The 18,683-nt window shown below is 40.0% G+C and overlaps 1 protein-coding gene across 2 annotated transcripts in view; it reads right to left on the bottom strand.

The window, feature by feature from the left end:
* Positions 3,602-18,683, bottom strand: part of DENND5A (DENN domain containing 5A) — a 62,432-nt gene continuing 47,350 nt past the window's right edge. For both annotated transcript variants that reach the window (XM_021402173.1, XM_021402172.1), the window contains 10 exons: positions 18,120-18,204; positions 17,414-17,542; positions 15,407-15,528; positions 13,684-13,829; positions 13,124-13,242; positions 11,760-11,941; positions 10,920-11,002; positions 9,571-9,694; positions 8,378-8,546; positions 3,602-7,660 (listed from right to left, as the gene is read on the bottom strand). In XM_021402173.1, coding sequence (XP_021257848.1) covers positions 7,477-7,660; positions 8,378-8,546; positions 9,571-9,694; positions 10,920-11,002; positions 11,760-11,941; positions 13,124-13,242; positions 13,684-13,829; positions 15,407-15,528; positions 17,414-17,542; positions 18,120-18,204 — 1,343 coding nt within the window. In that variant the 3' untranslated portion in view covers positions 3,602-7,476. The remainder of the gene's footprint in view (positions 7,661-8,377; positions 8,547-9,570; positions 9,695-10,919; positions 11,003-11,759; positions 11,942-13,123; positions 13,243-13,683; positions 13,830-15,406; positions 15,529-17,413; positions 17,543-18,119; positions 18,205-18,683) is intronic.

Here is an 18,683-nt window from a genome sequence, read left to right as displayed (position 1 = left end):
GCTCCTCCCGCCCCGGCGGCTCCGCGGCCCCCGCCCACGTGAAGCCCTCCCGGCACCTGCGGCCGCCCCGCACGCAGGTGTCCGGGCAGCGCGCGCCCCTGCGGGAACGGAGGCCGCACGAGGGCGTTCGAACCGGAGCCGCTCTCGTGAGGCGGCCCGGAACGTGGCTCTGTTGCAGCCGTGGCACGGCCCGATTCGGAGCCGCTGTGTCCCGGCCGGGGTGCGCAGAGCCGGGCTGCCCGGAGCCCCTACCGCCGGCCGAAGCGCCGTGCGCTGCCATTATAGCTGCCCGAGCGGCGCTCCGACTTTTGGGATGCACGGGAAGGGGGGCAATGCTCATTGCCAGCCCTCCGTTGCTTTGTTCTGTGGGAAATGCCCGGCTCTGTCTCGCTGTAAGGGCGGTGGATACACATTAGTAAATCTTCGGAGTGGAACTTTCCCTCAGCCTTTGTCCCCGGTTCCTTAATGGGAGCTATAAATTACTGCTTCCTCGCTGGAGCATCAGGCTTCAGTGCATCTGAAACGATCAAAGTTACTCTCTTTTAAAATCCAGTGAGAAGCAACCCATTGTACAGCGGGACAGTGTCAGCCCCCGCCAGATCCATCTGTACGTGCACAGAGCTCCATGCCGTGCCCCAAGACATGCACCCAGAAAGCAATAAAGGAACGAAGTCTTCCCGCACAGTCTCCACACTCTGGTGAATGAGCAGTCACATTTGTGGTAGGAATGCACACACCCACGCACCTCCTAGGATAATAAAATATCCCGAGTCGGAAGGGACAGGTAAGGCCCATTGAGTCCAGCCCCTGGCTCCATACAGGACCACCTTGCCCCAGGGACACTGATTACAGTGTCCCTGTGAGCAATCCCCAACACGCAGAGGCCATTTCCCATTGAAGGATGCATCCATGCACTGCTGCCTTACAGAAAAGCTGTTACACATCCCTAATACTTCCCCTCCAGGTTCCTCCGGGAACTTGACCAACACTCATTCAGCTAAAACTCATCACAAGATACAATGGTAGACAACACCCACGCATGCCATGTCGCAAATAACCAGCAAGAGAAGACACAAAGAGCCAAAAGCCCCATGCAACCAAAGCTTTCAGAGGCGCAATAAAAGCAAAGCTGCTCATTTGTTTTCGTAAACCGAAATAAAAAGTGACAGAAATGTTTAGGAATGCCCAAATTAGATCAAAAGACCTCAACGCACAGCTTGGAAAACAAACAAGAACAGCATTACATTTATCTTAGTTAATCAAACCATTTTTTGGTACGTAAATCTCAAAGTGCTTTGTGAAGGATCTCAGCTATAATTAACATGTAATGCTCATTTGTTTATGAGGAAGGATTGCCATTAAAGTCTCTCTTTGAAGACACAAACCAGACTGAAGCTCAGACCCAACTCGGATGTCTCTGCAGCCCTCTTTAACCATTTCTGTTCAGCCACAGAGTCACAGGGACAGCAGCGCTGAGTACAAAGCTCTGTAAGAGAAGAGCAAGGCTCGAAATGGCTGAAGCCAACTCTTCAGAATTTAAGTAAGTGTGTTGAGCAGGAAAAAAAAAAACAAACTTATCAGGGCAGTTTAACAAGAACAGATTCCAAACAGCACTGTTTTTCTTCAGCAATTTAAAAAAAAAATTAACTAGCACTGAAGAATTTTAGGGAGGAAAACAGCCACCAGTGACTCTTCCCAAGCAGCGCAGGTAAGCAGGGTACCTTTGCACATTACACAGTGATCCTAGAATCAGCAGCAGTTTCTCTCCTCAAGGCACCTCACAGCCTTTCAGCCTAAGCTGCCTCCACCTCCTGCAGACTGCAGTTCCATCTGGATTCTTAAGGGAGAGAGATTGACATTTTTTGGAAGAGACTTGCACATCTGAAAACATGCCTGCTTCTTCCAATTGTGCTAATGCACGTGCTATCATTCTGCTAGCACTGCTCAGTGCAAACCTCATCTGACCTCCTCGGACCATTGGGACCGTCACAAACACTGCGTGCTGCTCCAAGGAAGCTCTTCCATACAGACAAACCCAACTGCCTGGAGAGAGTTGAATGCATTTCTCTGAGAACTGGGGATAAAACTACTTAATCCAAAACTTTGCGCGTATATAACACCTCAAAGCTTTCATTTCAAGACCTCCTCATCTCCACACGCACACTGGGCTTTGAACAGTTGTTGTCCTTTGAGATGAATCACTCAGACTTTTGCACTTACGCTTCCCATGCACCCAGGGGTTTTTACAAGCTACGCATCACGCTGTGGAGATCTACAGAAATAACACAGCTCCAGCAATCCCCCTTCGGCTGTGCAGGTTAACAGTGGCTTTCAGTGAGAGGGGCCTACACGCAGCCTACCTCAGAGATGGGATCTGGGGAGGAAGCGCAGAAGCAGTGACAGCTGGGAGGGCCTGTGTGCGCCATCTTGTCCGGCCCCTGCTGAAGCGGGACATCCTGGAGAGCACATTTTGGGTGAAGCGGGAGATGAAGGTGAGTAAAGCTGACTTTGTTCTCCCTGCTTCTCACGTAACTGGCACATCAAACTTCCAGCACATAGGCAGCAGAAGCATTATAGGTTACAGAAGCAATAACAAGCAAGTTTCACTCCTACTTGTTTACTGGTCCACTCAAACCTAGGAACTAGATTTAATATACAGTAAGACGTGCAGAACCGGTTTCTAGGTGAGATAAGCTGAGCACTATCTAATGAACACAGATTACAGAGGACTCCACTAGGATGTGCTTCAAATCATTCAAAAAAAAGCAAATGAAAGAGGCTTTTGCCTCTGTCTCAGCACACCCCCTTTACCCAGGAATTCCAGCCCTGGGACTGCTATGTCAGATCTTACCCTAGGAAGAAATTGAGTAAAAAAGGCAGGAAACAGGCAGTATGGGCAATTATGCTTGGGTACACTTCTGCCACAGACGTAGCCGTGGTCGGTCTCAGGGACCGAGGACGGTGCTATTTTCTCACTTAACCTTGTAGCTGAGGCATCAGATAGTAACATTTCCAGCTACTTCTGCTTTTCTTTATGTATCCTCACATAGAGAGGTTGAGCACACGGCACATACAGGAGACTGACGTTTTTTCAGAACTTAAAATTCTGAGACCTCCACCAAACTTGGTTGAATATCAGGATCAGAACTCATTCTAAGGTAGGAAAAAAGCCTATAGAGCAGTGCCTGTGTGTGTACGTACTCAGACGCTCTCCCAAAGATCTACATTAGTCCTTCTGTCTCCCTGTTTTCCCCGTTCCCCAGTTACTCAGTAGGCATCTCTTCCCCCAGTGGATGTGTCTGAGCGACAGCTGCTTGCAAGAACGCTACACTGGTGCAGGGAGGAGGCAGGCTCCATTTGGCTGAACAGATCAAATACAAAACTGTACAAAACAGAAGAACAAAACAAAACAAAAGAGTATAATGTCATGTACTTAGTTGCTACAGCATGAACTGAAGCTAATGAAAGTTGGGCTTCTAATGAACTTCACCTTAAATCAGACATCCAAATGCCAAACATACCTTCATTCAGGCAAGAGGAAAAAGATGATTAGCTACGTTACATTAAGAGGCTTTTGAAAATAGCACATTAATGCTATTTCTCATGTTAGAAGAGAATTTTTATTGCAATTCAGCAACTGTAAAACTGTTGTGTATGTCCAATTCACATTTCATGTCCAATGGATTCAAATGTCACAGGAAAAATAAGAAAGGAAAATAGTACCTGGTTTTGCCATCATAATGTAAACTTCAACACCCACCATTTAAAAAAGAAAAAAGTCAGTGATTTCCCCATTTAGTAAAATATACCGTTTGTAAGGTATTGATGCTTTTTCTAACAGCCGATCTAAAGGTATAAAATAATTTACAAAGATGAGAAGCACATCTACAGAATCTTCAAGTATTTTCAAGTATCCTATAGTATCTTGCACTATGGACAACAATCTTTTGACAATATACATAAAAAGTTAACTCTGACTTTCACTGCAGAAACAAAACCTTAACAAGTTCGTGATTCAGAACACATCAAAACATGGATCTTCCAGCCAGCAGGTCCCATTTTAACAATTTGAATCTCCATAATGGAAAATGCTGTAGGACAGTCTTCAGTTCATGAGTACGTTTTTAACTACAGATGGTAAATTTTATGGCAGATAAAGGTGCTTTTTATATAAACTTACTGTATTTCAACCAAGCCTTTATTAATTTGCCTTTTATCTTTGTATAAAGTATCACGTCAAATCTGATAGCATTAAATCAAACAAATAATTTATAGGTGATAGCCTGTTTTTTCCTCAAATCAGGTATCAACCTGCAAACATGTTTGGCCAATGTAGCACTGTGCATTTACTGCAATAGGAACTATTTCTTTTTTATCATTATATTTCTGTATCTACAGAATGTGCGTGTGCTAATGTGACTCTCAGTGCTGAGTTAAAAAACATTATCTTTTTCCCAATAATCGCAATAATAATGATCAGCATTAGACACATTAACTCACACCTACCAAGCCTGAATTCTCACTTTAGAACAGTAACAGCAAATAATTAGTTACATTACGCTACAGCTCATTTCTGAGCAACAACAACAAAAAAATACAATGCTACTTTTAGGAAGGGAGATGGATTTTACGTAGTTAAAATGTAGAAGACTGTGACTACACCACTTGTTCTATATAAACATCATCCAATTCAGCAAAATGGCATGGAAGGAACAAATGCTGGATCCTAATGTGATTCTGTAGGGCTGATGCTACATCAATGAGAGCAGTAGGTTTGCCTGGAGCAAATACTGAAGAGCAATAAGGATTATGGCTGCGACTATAGACTGAACTGCACACTTCAGAGATGCCAGCCAAATCTCTTCCCAAAACTTTAACCCAGGCTACCATAAGGCTATACTCAATGTCTCAGTCTTCCTTGGTGTCCTCCAAATCCAACTTTTCTGTTGCATTTCAGAACATTCTAGTGTTCTTCCAAGTCTAGAAGGATTTGCCCCACTGAAGATTATGGCAAAAAAGTGCTTTCGATCTTACTGGGATTAAGCTATTCATCACTATGAGGAAAGATCTATCATAAAATGGTCTCCTCATTGAAAATAAATTGAGGAGACAAGAAGATGATCTCTTTCATCTGAACGTTTAGCACACAGAGTACTGTCACTGGTGGACAGCTTCATCCCCATGCTCTATACAAAGAATGCCCACCACTTGGGAACCAGCAAACCCTGACCTGCGTCCATTCTCGGTATCTCACTGTCGTAATGAGGCCAGAAAGACCCACATCAAAGCAGGCCATTAGACCAATGTTATTGTCCCACATTAGATGAACAAATGCAAGTAAATAAATAAATATGTTAGTTCAGGGTTAACTACCTCACGTAAGATAAAATTAATCCACACTTTGCTCTAAGATAGAGATATGGTTTTAACAGGATCAACTAACATGACACGATCAAAACGGTTAATCCAACCCCCTTTTTCATACAGACATATTCACTGAGAAATATACAGGCCTAGTAAAATCATTATAAATCGAGCTGAAAGCACTGTAGGGTTTGTTTTTTGTTTTATACTATTTTTACTATATAAGGAAGCAATGTGGGGCGAGTACAGAAAGATTCTCCCAAAATATTAAGTTGAATAGATGAAATTCTCAGAATAAAGTACATGTTATATTTTTGCCTTTCCAAGACTGAAAAAATGCACACACAAAATACTTGTGTGAAATGCTGCTGCAAGCCCCAGACTGAAAGAATTCACACCCACCCAGCCTGAGGAGTGGCTTGGATATTGGCCTTGCACCTTTCTAATGTTATCATTAAATCAAAGCAGAACCCTGCTCTGATTGGAAAAAAAAAAAAAAGAGTAGTGATAAAGTAACATCTTCATTTGATAATGAAATAAATAGGACAAAAGTAAAAATACTCAAAAATTTAATATATGTGCTATGTTTATAAATTATGGAAATAAAGCTAACACAAGATGTCACTAATCTGAAGGTAAAGAAAAGCTAATACAACAATGTATGATCCAAAAAACTTGGACTCTGCTTCTCGAAAGAGACAATACTGAAAGAAGTTTATACAGTGGAGACCTCTTAAATACATAGCCCTGAATTTCTGTGCAGTAATTTGTGGTGCTGATAAATCAGCTTGTTAAGTCACATACTCACTTCAAAGAGATTTTTATCAGAGGATTCAAATGAACAGTGATGCCTTTAGGCATTTGCCAATTTCCAGCTCTTCAATAAATTAAACTTTCAAAATGTTTATCATAGAACTGGGCTAAGTTTTTCTGCTAAAAACAAAAGCACCCCAAATGAAGCAGATTGTGACAAGACATATCCATACAAAAGAGAAAGAAAGAACGTACTACTCACTGTCTTTTTAGACAAATTAAGAAATCTTGATTTCTTAAAAGGATTACCGTTATTATTTTGTAGGGGTATGAACATCTTTCTTTAATCATCTAGCATTCGGGAAACCCATGTCCCTCTTTATTAGCAGTTAAGAGAATTACCAGAAGCAACCATAAACCAAACTTCAAAAGGCTGGTTCAAGTGGAAACATTTTCTGCACCATAAACACATATTCCAGGTTTTTGATTTAAGTGGGCTGCACTGTAAATTCTGAATTGCAACATAATAGAGCCAGTTGTATCATAGAAGATTTTTTTTTTTTATAAAGACCAACTTACAACACAACAATAGGTTAAATAAATAAAAAAACATCAGTTAAAAACGCGCTTAACTTCTTCTGTGCAATTGTGTACCAGTATGAAAAATATTACTTCAATCTCCGCACATTTCACGGTTCAGTCTCCTGGAATTCTCTAAAAATAATACTGACAACAAAAATAAAGGAAAATGTGATTTGCTGACAAGTCAGTGCTTTGGAGCTATTAAAAAGCACACATGAGAATTTGTAGTTCCCTTGCAGCAGAACAGTGACCCAACACGTTAAAAAGCAAACATTGGTAATAATGTTAATATATAAAATATTAGTTTAAAAACTATAGAATGACCTTCTCAGCAGAAATGGAGTGTACACATTGGGCACTATGACATACAGCATATCTGAAGGCAAGTTCACAGAATGCTGAAAGGCTCACTGCACAATTTCTATGGCAAGGAAATATTGCAGCTTTAAAATAAGCTGCACAATACACATCTCTATCTCTTTCACATGAAAGTGTGTAAAAAGCAAATCAGCAAATAAACTCTAAAATAGATTTATACCAAAATCCTCTTTTTTACATTGAGTTTACAGCTTCTATCCATTTGCCTGTACTATTTTTGGAGTCTCCTTCAAGAAAAGTCCACGTTGCATTTTAGGGCCATGAACAAGTTCACGATACAATGTACTGGCAGACAGAACATTTGCATACTAACGAGATCCACTCCTTGCTGCTTTTCTTTTTGTTGGTGGTGTTTTAAACAATAGTTTTTGTTGTTCTTGTTTTTTGTGGGACAAGAGGTCAAATATCAATTCCTTTGACAAGAGATGCCTCCAGCGTAATGTTGAACTCCTGCAAGGTCTGCAGCACTCGAATCAAAGAATTCACAAGAGTATGATCTTTAATCAGTGCTATGTCTTCATACATCTGTGCTGTGATTGGGCAGTCTGCGAGCAGGGCAATCCAGTGATGCAAAAGGTGGTCTCTGACAAAGCAGCAATATGGAAATGGAAATAAAAATACAGCAAAGTTAATTTCTCATTTTTATGAAATGTTTTTTTTGTTCCTTGCCTTCCAAATAGACTTACCATTTTCTCCACATATTATTATAATGTGGGGAAGGCGGGAGTAACTGCCCGGCACTTGTTTAAGTAGTGTACATCCTCGTGTAAAAGAAGCATTTCTAGGCTTTCCACTCCCCACATCAAAAGACATGCTTCCCAGCAACCTGGAAGTCCCAGGCATGCCCAGCGTCATTGGCCTGCAACCGTTGCCTTTTAGTCCAGAGGCCTCCTAGACAGCCCCAGCTTCTCTGTTAACCATCTCTGCAATGAGGAGATGGAGGGCGGGAAATTCATCCAGTCGGGAACTGGAGAAGCCTCACTGACTGATGGTTTTCTGTTTTTATCTTCCACCCTTGCCAGCCAGGAGAGGCACGCTACTCACACCAGCCTGCTGCCCTTCTCTCATGTCTCAGTTGCCCAGCTCTTAAAGATACTCAGCTGCATATGTATGATTTCCTATACTTCACATACCCAGGAACTCAAGTCAGGGTATAGTTGATTTTTCTTTGCCTACAAAGAACTTCAGAAGTAATGGCCAAAACACAAAACCCAGCATTTATGTGGCTCTGCTTTACTAATATGCAACATCCTTTTCATTTTATTAAAATATTATTAAATATATAATCTTTTCTTCATACCTGGCTCCAAGACACACCAGCATCTGAAACTTGCCATCCTTCCCAATGTTTCTAGGAGTGTTGTTGATAGCAGTGATAAAGCGACAGAAATTCCTGGCCCTTGTCTGCCAGTTCTCTTCTGGGACCATTTCATTCTGTTCAAGGGTCTCATAATACGTTTGTGCTTTTTCTTAAAAAGAATGGTGGGAGATAATGAGTTTCATTAGCATATACAGTATCCTAAGATAGATGACATACTGTGCTCCAGTGCTTAGAATAAAGTAATTAGGCACTATGACCTTGAAATTTAGATGATCGAATTTAAAAATACCTCACTGTATCATGCTTTCCCTGTAGGCTTGCTTACAAATCCAGAACGCTGCCCAATGCCCACATCTGAGAGGTAGCAAATCAACACAAATATCAGTGTCATGGAGGATACAATTAAAGTTCAAAGGCCTAGATTCAAAGCTTGTCCACAAATTTCCTGGGTGATTATGTCCAGGCATTGTTGTTCCGTTTTTTTTCCCCCCCTATGTGGTTTGGTTCTGTGTTCCCTGCGTGTAGAACTAGAATTTCACTTCCTTTCCCCTGAGCAGTGCTAACATGGTTCTAGTATCTACTGAATTTTCAAGTGCTGCAGTAATGATAACACAAGAAGACTGATGTTAAAATATCTACTCAAAACACAGAAATACTATTTAAAGTAACTCCTTTTCTGTGTATTCAGCTGACTTATTCAGCTTTATGGCGAAGGAATTAGACCACTGTTCAAAAAATTGTATCCTTATAAAGCCCTTATTGCAACATCCAGTAGGACCAATAGCATTAGAATGATGTCTTGTGCTTTATAAGATGATTCAATCCGTTACAAGAGTGATTTACTGCTTTTGCAATGCTGCATTGCATGACCATATGCCAATTCATCACCTTATTGAAAACTTCCACACAAGGGAATCTTGTTTTACACTACCACTACTAGAAAGACACAGCCCAGTTACAGCGCAAGTACACTGTCAACACTGGCAGAAAACAGATGCTTTCTTCTTTCAACAATACAAGGATATAAGAGTTCTTACAGCAATTCAGCTGCAGAGATGCCTCTGACAAGTACGCTGTTCACACCAGCTGAGACAGAGTGGCAGTGATAAGGAACATTGATGTATATGTTTCAAAGACACAAACAGGCTCTGGTATACTTTCCTCACACTTACCTAAGAAGTCCCAAATAAAGACGTTTTTGAAGAGCCTGGGTGATTTAAATCCATGTTGAAATACTTGCTCGAGAGCTGAAACAAGTCCGCTTTCTCCACACAGCAAAAGTGTCAGACTGCCTCTCTGCCAAGCACACACAAAGCACTTAACTCAGTTTGGCAGTTTACAGACAGAAGGATTACAAGCATTTATTAACCCAGGTTTTAAATAAATAGACACTCAAACATACAGTATACTGTCAAACAATAACCCCAGACAGGATGGCTCATTTCTCACAAGTCCTCAGCATTCAAAAATACACTGATCTTCTTCAGAACGACGACAGTCATCTCAGAGCCTCACCATAATCAAATGAAGATGTAAAAAGGTCAAGATGAAGATCAATGCGCAAGTTTTACCTACAGTAATGACCAGTGTATGGTAAGCTAAGGACATGTTTTCCTTTTTTCTAAGCAATAAAGGTCACCAGTCCATTGTAGTATGTGCCTCAGACTTTCAAGAAAAGCAGCAGTTAAAGCAATTTTTAAACCTTAGGGAAATAATAATTCTCCTTTAGAACATCATGGTAAATTGTTTGCAAAACCACTGCATGATCTCTCAGGATTATTGTGTAAATGTAATAATCAATCCAAACTAGACTGAATATGAATTTGCTGTGCTAGCTGAACTTAGGAAAGGTAGGCACAGAAGGAATGGGAAGATCCATACGCAAATATTAAGAACCTCCAAGAGATATGCATATGGTAGCCAGCACTGCACCACTACTTCTCACAAAGGATGGACTTCAATTCTTCATCAAAGGCACATTTTTTAAGCTTTTATCAGCTGTGCCAGCTGAAGTAATTACACATGCAACTTAAAAGTGTAGAAGTCTTTGAAAGCATTTCTGCTTTTTTTTTTTTTTTTTTGCCATTTCTTGGTTTGGTTTTGTTTTAAATGGCCCATGGGTTTTCATATTATAAGTAGCCAAGATAATGCAAAAGAGACATACAAAAGCCTACTTAGGATTGCAGATGAAAAAATATAATTTAACCCAGAACAAAGTAAACAGAAGTCAACATTCCTGACAGCAGTACAGCTAGAATCCTAGGCAGAATATCACTCGACTTCAGATACCAGAATATTAAGTTTAATTAATAGAGTGTTCCAGATAGCAGCAAAAATGACATGCTTGATGTTATACTATTCCAAGAACTTCATCTCAGTATCTCATTTTTGCTCTACTTAAGGAATTTTCAAACACAGATGGTTGTTCATTCAGTTTAGATTTTCTGCTGTATATTCTCAAACACTTACTAAAATACAAGCTTCAAGACAAGAGTGCCACTACACAGACAACACAACTCACCTCTTTCTCTGGCTTGTGAAAATGCTTAACAATGCCATTGACAGCTTCACCAATAGCTTCTTGTATCTGACCGGTATTTAGCTCTGTAAAATACAAAAATATTTCCAATCACTTTAGAAACACTTTAAAAATTGGACCTGTGCATGATGGATAAGGCAAATCACAAAAAAAAAAAAGACACATGAACCAGCATAACCTATGCTGCTAGTGAAAAGGTGCTGGCTTGTTGGCAATGGAAATCCAACTCTACTTCTATTTACTGTGGAGGAAGTGGAAATGGAGATTTTTTTTTTTTAATATTAAAATTATAATTGCGGTGTTTAAACATAACAACAGATTGAAATGGTATTTATGTACTATATGAATTTTCACACCAGGACCCAAAGTTGAAAAAAGGAAATGATATTTGATTACAACCACCAAATCCGGGCATCTTGAAAATACGTCCTGTGATAGTTTTCCGTAAACCCAAGTATGCCTGGGTGCAAAATAACCAACTGATTTATCATGAAGAAGATAAAAAACAGAACAACAATAGAAAACTGATATTCATGAATAGAAACAACAGACGTTCTTGACCACAAAGTACACGACAACAAATTTCTATTTTCCTCCACAGCCAGAGTCCAGAGACATCTGGACTTGGACACTTTAAGAATCTGAGTGCCTAAAATCCTGAGCAACCTGTTCTAACTCAGAAGTTAGCTGGACTCGGAGCAGATCAGCTGTGCTAAGTGAGCTTCAAAGATCCTGTTCAAGAAGAAAATCTCCAGTTCTGTTTGCAAGCAGCTTTCCACAGGTAGCGATGGAGGACCTTACAAGGCAACCCCCAGCACTCACTTGGCTTATTGTTTGGTGATATAGTGACCAATCTTCTGATCATGCTTGGTGACTGCTGCAAAGGAGGGGTTCGACACTGCCGCTCATCAACCTCAGTGTTGGATGTCAGCAGCTCTCCCACCAGGACCCTCTCTAAACTGCCATCATCCATTCCCTTTCCAAGCCACCTTCCACAGGGAAACCTGAGAACAAAGAGCAGATATTTGGATCGAGTCTTTCAATCCAGATTCAATTCCACGCCAAAGACTTTCAACTGCAGTTGCACAAAATCCAAATTCTGCTAGTATTGTTATTAGAAATACTTCACTCATCTAACAACAAATGAACAAATTATTTACTCCGGCTTTTGCCAGTAGGGGGAGCAAAAGTAAAACAGTTTTTCTGCTCTGGGTTCATCTTAAATTTGGCACTAGATAATCTGCAAAGCAAACAGTCGCAGATTTTGCCTCGTGTCTTACATGTAGTGCATGATCTGGAGGCTGCGGAGGAAAGAAAGGAAGAAGGGGAAGACCCACTACCAAGTACTGATGAGTGGCAAATATAGCTATGCTTTTATTGAATACTTAACACAGCAGGCGAGCTACAAAAAAAAAAGAAGAAATCAACAGCATATACTGACATACCAGAGCACCAACACATGTATTGAAATTGGGATATCAAGTCAGACACCAGAAAGCACTTGTGCTCACTAGCTCATCAACACTTTCTGTGAACCAATGTTAATGTCCGTTTAACTAGCCCAATCAGAAAATTGAATGGCATCCAAAAATAGGATCTTGCTTCTTCATTTAATTACAAACAAACTCTCATGACGAACTGAGTGGACTTACCCACCAGTCAACACAGGCCTGACAGTTTCTCTAAACAAAGGACAAGGCATCAAACCATGCTGCACATAACACAAATGAGTTTAAATTCCTATTGTAAATCTTGTTCCCTTACTTCCACTATGCAAACACTCATTAGCCACAGTGTTCCAGCTTGCATTCAAATTTCACTCTCTAACGACTAGAGAGCTCAATATAAAACACCACCCGTGTTTGGTAAGCAGCAAGCTCTAACTTGACATTTCTCCCTTATGCTCAAGGCACGCTCTTTTTAAGATGCATAACAGTGAACTCATCTTCTCCACCAATGTTTGGAGGGTAGATGTGAGCATGTGCAAACTGAAAACTCTGTTTAATTTTGTAAAAGTCGCAACTTGTTTAATGCCAGAAGCTAAATGACCTTTACTCATCTTCAGGTAGCAGCTTCTGTAGATGGAGTCCCAGGAGATAAGACCTTTCTAAGCAAACAAGCCCTTTTATGCCACCTTCCCACACAAATTCTACTTACCCAAGAGGAAATGTCAGGATGATACTTACTTGTAAGTATGCCCTGTTATTTCATTCCTGACCATAACATACTCCACGAGCCACTTGGCATACAGCCCTGAATTATCATGTCCTATTTGCACTGTGGTCAGTTTTCCCAAGTTCTGGCACTGCAAATTAAACAAAGAATTCGTAAGAATAAACAGAAGGAGAGAGCAGCACGTTGGATAAGTAAACTACTGGAGAACATGCTGAGATGTGCCATCAGAAACACGACTTTCCTTTTCTGAACTTTTTAAGGATAGGTTGCTTTGTTTGTTTTTGTTTGTTCATTGTTGTTTGGTTTTGTTTTGTTTTTTAATATTGTTTTGATCAGCAGAGAGAGCATGAGATACATTGCATTCTTTTCAGAAATCTTATCTACCAATAAAGTAAGGGATTGTCAGTCATTTTTTTCTGAGCATGATACTGGACATAGATAAAATCTGCTATGTACAGGCACAGGAGGCATTTGTGACTAACCACATATAGACCACAGATATGAAAAGTACAATAAGATCAGAATTGAATAAAAAGAACATTTAAGCATTCTTGTGTTGTTTAATACATACCTCAAAAGTCATTTCTAATATATTCCTGGGAATCTGCAAGACTCCTGTTTCACCTAGTTCTCCCGAGATACATATCCAAGGATTGGCTGTAAACATGGAGCCACCAAGTTTCTTGCTAGGAACAATCAATATATGGTATGGTATCACTGCAAACACAAGAAAAAAATAACACTTCAAAGTGGAAAAAGGATAATTATGTAACCTCTTTAATGAATAGAAGAGATATAGTGATCCTGCACTACCATGAAGCATTAAAAACAAAGCAAAATCCACAAACAAAAGGGTTCCTATTTAATCATGCTAACGCTCACTAAAGACTGATTGGCAATCAAGAAATGTACGCATAACAGTGATCAAGCAGTATAGCTGATAGCAAAACACCATCAAATGACAGAAGAAATATGGATGGGACAATGTCCCACATGGACATCATCGTTTTCCATGCACCAGTCTCAAAACACGTCATGAAGATAGTTACTTGTATCCAGCTTAGAGAGGAGGAAGTAAAGACAGTCTCGGTGTATCCAGAACTGTGTTGTAGTTCAGCACACAACTCAATGTTCAACTCCAAATTGCCTCTTTGTGCGTGTGTACATACACATGGTACTACTGACATGAATTCCCACCCACCTAATAACCAAATCTTTTATCTGCAGGGCTTGCTTGCAGGAGCATTCAATACTGTGGCTAAACTGTTTCAGTAAAAATACATTATAACGCTGCAAGTTTCTCTGTACCACATTGTTCTTAATTATGCTAACTTCAAGATGTTATCATTTTAAAAATCAGTATATAGTTTATCTCCCCTTCAACTGGTACCACACACATCCAAAATCTCAGGGCCCCTGGTCTACCGTTGCCAAACTCAATATGTCACTTAAGTTACAGCCCCTTTGACTCAGAAAACAGAAGGAAATACATATGCTCTTCAATCACCTAGTATCTCATACATGGCCCCCTATTAACTAAACTATTTTTGTAATAAGACCCAATTACCTGAATAGCCAATGCGTATCCTGGCCATCTGCCTTTATTTTATAGTGCATAAAAGGATTATAGTTAGGGCTTTTCAGCTGAGGTCTTTAATACATTTCTCCCTCAACATCTCTTGAGCTGTCAGTGCCCTCAAGAAAGCATTTGGTGGTTAGATTTTCTTACAAGTTTGATGTTTGTGGCATTAAAGAGCAAATTAAAATGTTTTTTAATTTGCTGTGCTGATATCCTTAAAGTAGCAACTGAAGAGCATCCAGAAGACCAGACTGTAGCATTGTCCAGCACATGCCCACAAGACCAAAACTGTTTTGCTTATATTTCTGCTTGCTTTGTCTTTCAAACACACAAATATGTATCATAACATATCTGCAAGGATAGCTCTCACCACGGGGCCAAAAGGGTGCTCTCACATATCTCCACCCTCAATTTTATAAGCCTTGCTAAAGTTTTTATCTTATACTACCTTATTAGTGAGGTTCTGTGCTGCAGAGTTCTGGTGCAATCCTCAGTGCGTATTTTACTGAGTTAGAAATAAATGCCTTTAGCAACACATGGAGAGAACACTACTGCCCAGGAGAAAGAGTTATAGAAATGGTGACACAGGGTACACGGATACCAGAAGGAAAACAGAACACCTACATGAAAGAACATTGCTCAGAATTGTTTATAAATTTGGATAAGTACTCAGGCAAATCTGGAGATCAGAGTTCCAGGGAAAGCAAATACTTACAGATTGTTGTGAAAACATTGGTAAAGCAAAAGTAATCAACAGCATTGAATGACAGAAGATGATATAAGAATTGTTCTTTCTCATCATCACAGCGGAGGAACGCGTAACGCTTGTAGAGTTTCCTGACAAAGCAAAAAAAATAATCTGTCATAGTAACAGGATGCTTTTAGTGAAATGTTATCTATTATGTATATTTATTAGGTAAACTATGAAGAATGCGCAAGCAATTACAAATGAAAAATGATACTGGTGGTGTCAACAGAATTTAATACGCCAAGCTATGTAGACACTAAGTCTGAAATCTCCAAGTGCATCAGACCAATGTTTCACACTACTTGACACCACTTGAAAGCAAGATCTATGGTATACTTATAAAAAAAATGATGAAAAAATGGCTTTTATACCTTCTCAAACAAAATTCACTGACATTTTTGGCCATGTAAAATGTCAGAATTGAAGTACTGAGTCCTCACAAGTTGCTTCTGAGGAGATGGTGCTGGGGATAGCCCTCCAGTACATATGACTGAACAGCTGGAAGTCTCCTTTCAAAGGATACTAGGGCAAACACTGGGGCTATCTACTTGTATCAGGTTGGAGGTGATATCCCAGGGCCTACAGCAACTCACACAATAAGCTAGGGAATAGCTTCAATATATGGGAGGATGATTCCACTCAGGAAACAGAAATCAGGGCACATAACTGAACTTGGTGTCTGGGGAAGGGATGATGTTCTTAGTTTCTTTTTGTTTGTTTGTTTTTAAAGTACATGCCTGCATAGTTGATAGGCGCAGGATCAGGGCAGCATTAGCCAACTTGCCTGTAACAAACTCAAGATTCTGTTCTACCCAGATTTCAGGAAACACTTTGTCCACTGTGGAGGTGACAGAGCACTAGCACAGGTTGCCTAGAGAGGTTATGGAGTCTCCATTCTTGGAGACAATCAAAAGCCACCTGGACAAGGTCCCAGGCAGCCTGCTCTGTGTGTCTTTGCCCCTGCTTGAGCAGAGGTTGGACCAGATGGACCCAGAGGTACCTTTGAGTTTCAACCATTCCATAGATCTGTACTACTATTTATTACTCTTCTACAGCCAATTTATTAAGAGCCCAAATTCAATGCTCCTTTTAATTGCCTTTAGGAAAATAGCAGCGAGATAGCCAAAAAATCTACAAACTTTAGCATCAGTAAGAGCTCCTGAGATAACCAAAATCATATGTATGCTGAGCGGCTTGAACTCCTACTGTTCCTTCTCTCCTGGGTTGCAAATTCTTTGTAAGGACTGCAACACCACAGAGAACTGCAACTTCTTTTACAAGGAAACATCAAAAGATGCAGCTCAGTAGCCTTCTCTCACTGGGGGAGACCCTATGCAGAAAAATGCACTGTAAATGGAAACAAACTTACGTACATTACCCAGTCACATTAGAGAATTAACACCACAAGACCTGCAACTGTGAAACCTTGACAAGATTTTACAAGAAATTACAAGCATAAATTTTGATTGGAAAATCCTTTTAAAGTTGCTCACTTGCACACAGCAACCACCATTATTTCTGTTAATTATGCAATCAATAAATAATAATGGTGTTGGTCAATAATCATAAAAGACCATTACTGCTCTTTGTCATGCACTGTGAAAAAGGACAATCTAAGGAAAGCAAAACAATAAATTCCACAGTTACAGAAAGAGGACCAAGATAAAACCTTGACTCAGCAAAGTAGTTGAGTTTGGAATTAAGCCCTGAGCCTCTAGCCATTTTTCAAGTTCTCAGCTCAAAGTTGCAGAAAGTCTACAGCTGACAGAACTGATTCTGTATCTGAAGAACCCCAGTATTAAATCATCATAACCGAATAGTTCATACACTAGCACAGAGACACACTTGGAAGGCTGGTCTGTTCCATTCTCTCTGCACACAGCTGAGCAGATGAAAGAACAGACATTTCTGGGTTTGCAAAGAATTAAGTAGGATTAATTTTTTAAAAGTTTCGCCCACGATAAACCATCTTACTTTGTGAGTTCATGATCTGAAAGCAGCTGCTTTAGATGCCTAGAGAGCAACTTCTTTTCCATAGAGAGACGAACCCAGGCTCTGGCCTTGCCAACATCTGTTTTGATCTCACTAATGTTCTGGATATGCCTGAAAGAAGAGAACAAAAAACATTACCCAGAATTTTCAAAGCTCTTTTGAACCAAGCTAGGCTGAAGAAGGGATTTTGGCATGAGTGCAAAATACCAGGCAAACTACTGGAAAAAAAGAGACATGGCCACCTTAATATTCAGCTCAATTCTTCACTTATCTAGATGGAAAAGAACCTCAAAAGGAAAAAATTGCAATGCAGTACCCTATTAACAAAATTCTAAAGCAATCCCATTGCCTCACATGATTTAAGGACCTTATCACTGCAATATCAATTTTCCAAAGTGCTCTGACATAAACTACTGTCTTTCAGTGCTAAAGAGTAGCTGTATTTCTATGAACTAGTAGCTATGACCATGTAAAGTCTCCTCAATATGAAATATGCTTTTGTAGAAGTCAGTGAAAAGGTCGCACTACAGGCTTCTAAAATGTTTCAGCAGGTTCCCACCCACATTTCTCTATTTCGGTGTATGGAACAGGTAGCCTTTCCTGCACAGTAAACATTATGCACAAATATACGTAAGTGAATCTCCCGGAGTTTTTTTTGTTTGCACTGTTTTTAATAACTCAAATTCACCTCATATCCTGGACGAGAGAGATTCTGAGAGGCGACATGCCTGGACTGGTATCCGACTTTCTTCTTTCTGAATCAAGAAGTATTCCTAGATCCAAAAGAACAGAATTTCCTGTTAGTAGAAATCCATCTAAAGATTAAATCAATATAAAAAAAAGTAAATTAATACCAAGTTGCACATACAAAGGCGTGAGGGCTTTTTAGTTTAATTTTAAAATTAAGACTCATAAGTGGTCGTCCCTACTGCGTATTTTTTTTCTTCTTGGTGATTTACAGCTTTGCAAAGATATCGTGGCATACTTCCATTACTAATGAAAAGAGAATATGATATCTACAGAGATGCTTACACAGATCAGCACATGCTGAGCATTAACACATTAATGAGATACAACTCAGCTGAAACTGGTATGACACCAACTGGCTTGAGACAAATACTGGTCAAGTCTTTCCTACAGACTACCCTATTTTATTCCCACATGGTCAAACTGAAAGGCACTGCTGACACTTGAAAACTGTGTTCTATGTATTTTACTCCATATACCACAACTGCATGTTTAACTAATCTAT

Source organism: Numida meleagris, chromosome 6 (assembly GCF_002078875.1).
Source record: "Numida meleagris isolate 19003 breed g44 Domestic line chromosome 6, NumMel1.0, whole genome shotgun sequence".
Taxonomy (NCBI): domain Eukaryota; kingdom Metazoa; phylum Chordata; class Aves; order Galliformes; family Numididae; genus Numida; species Numida meleagris.
The sequence above is the reverse complement of the archived record's forward strand: the minus strand, read 5'-3'. Positions and strand labels throughout refer to the sequence as shown.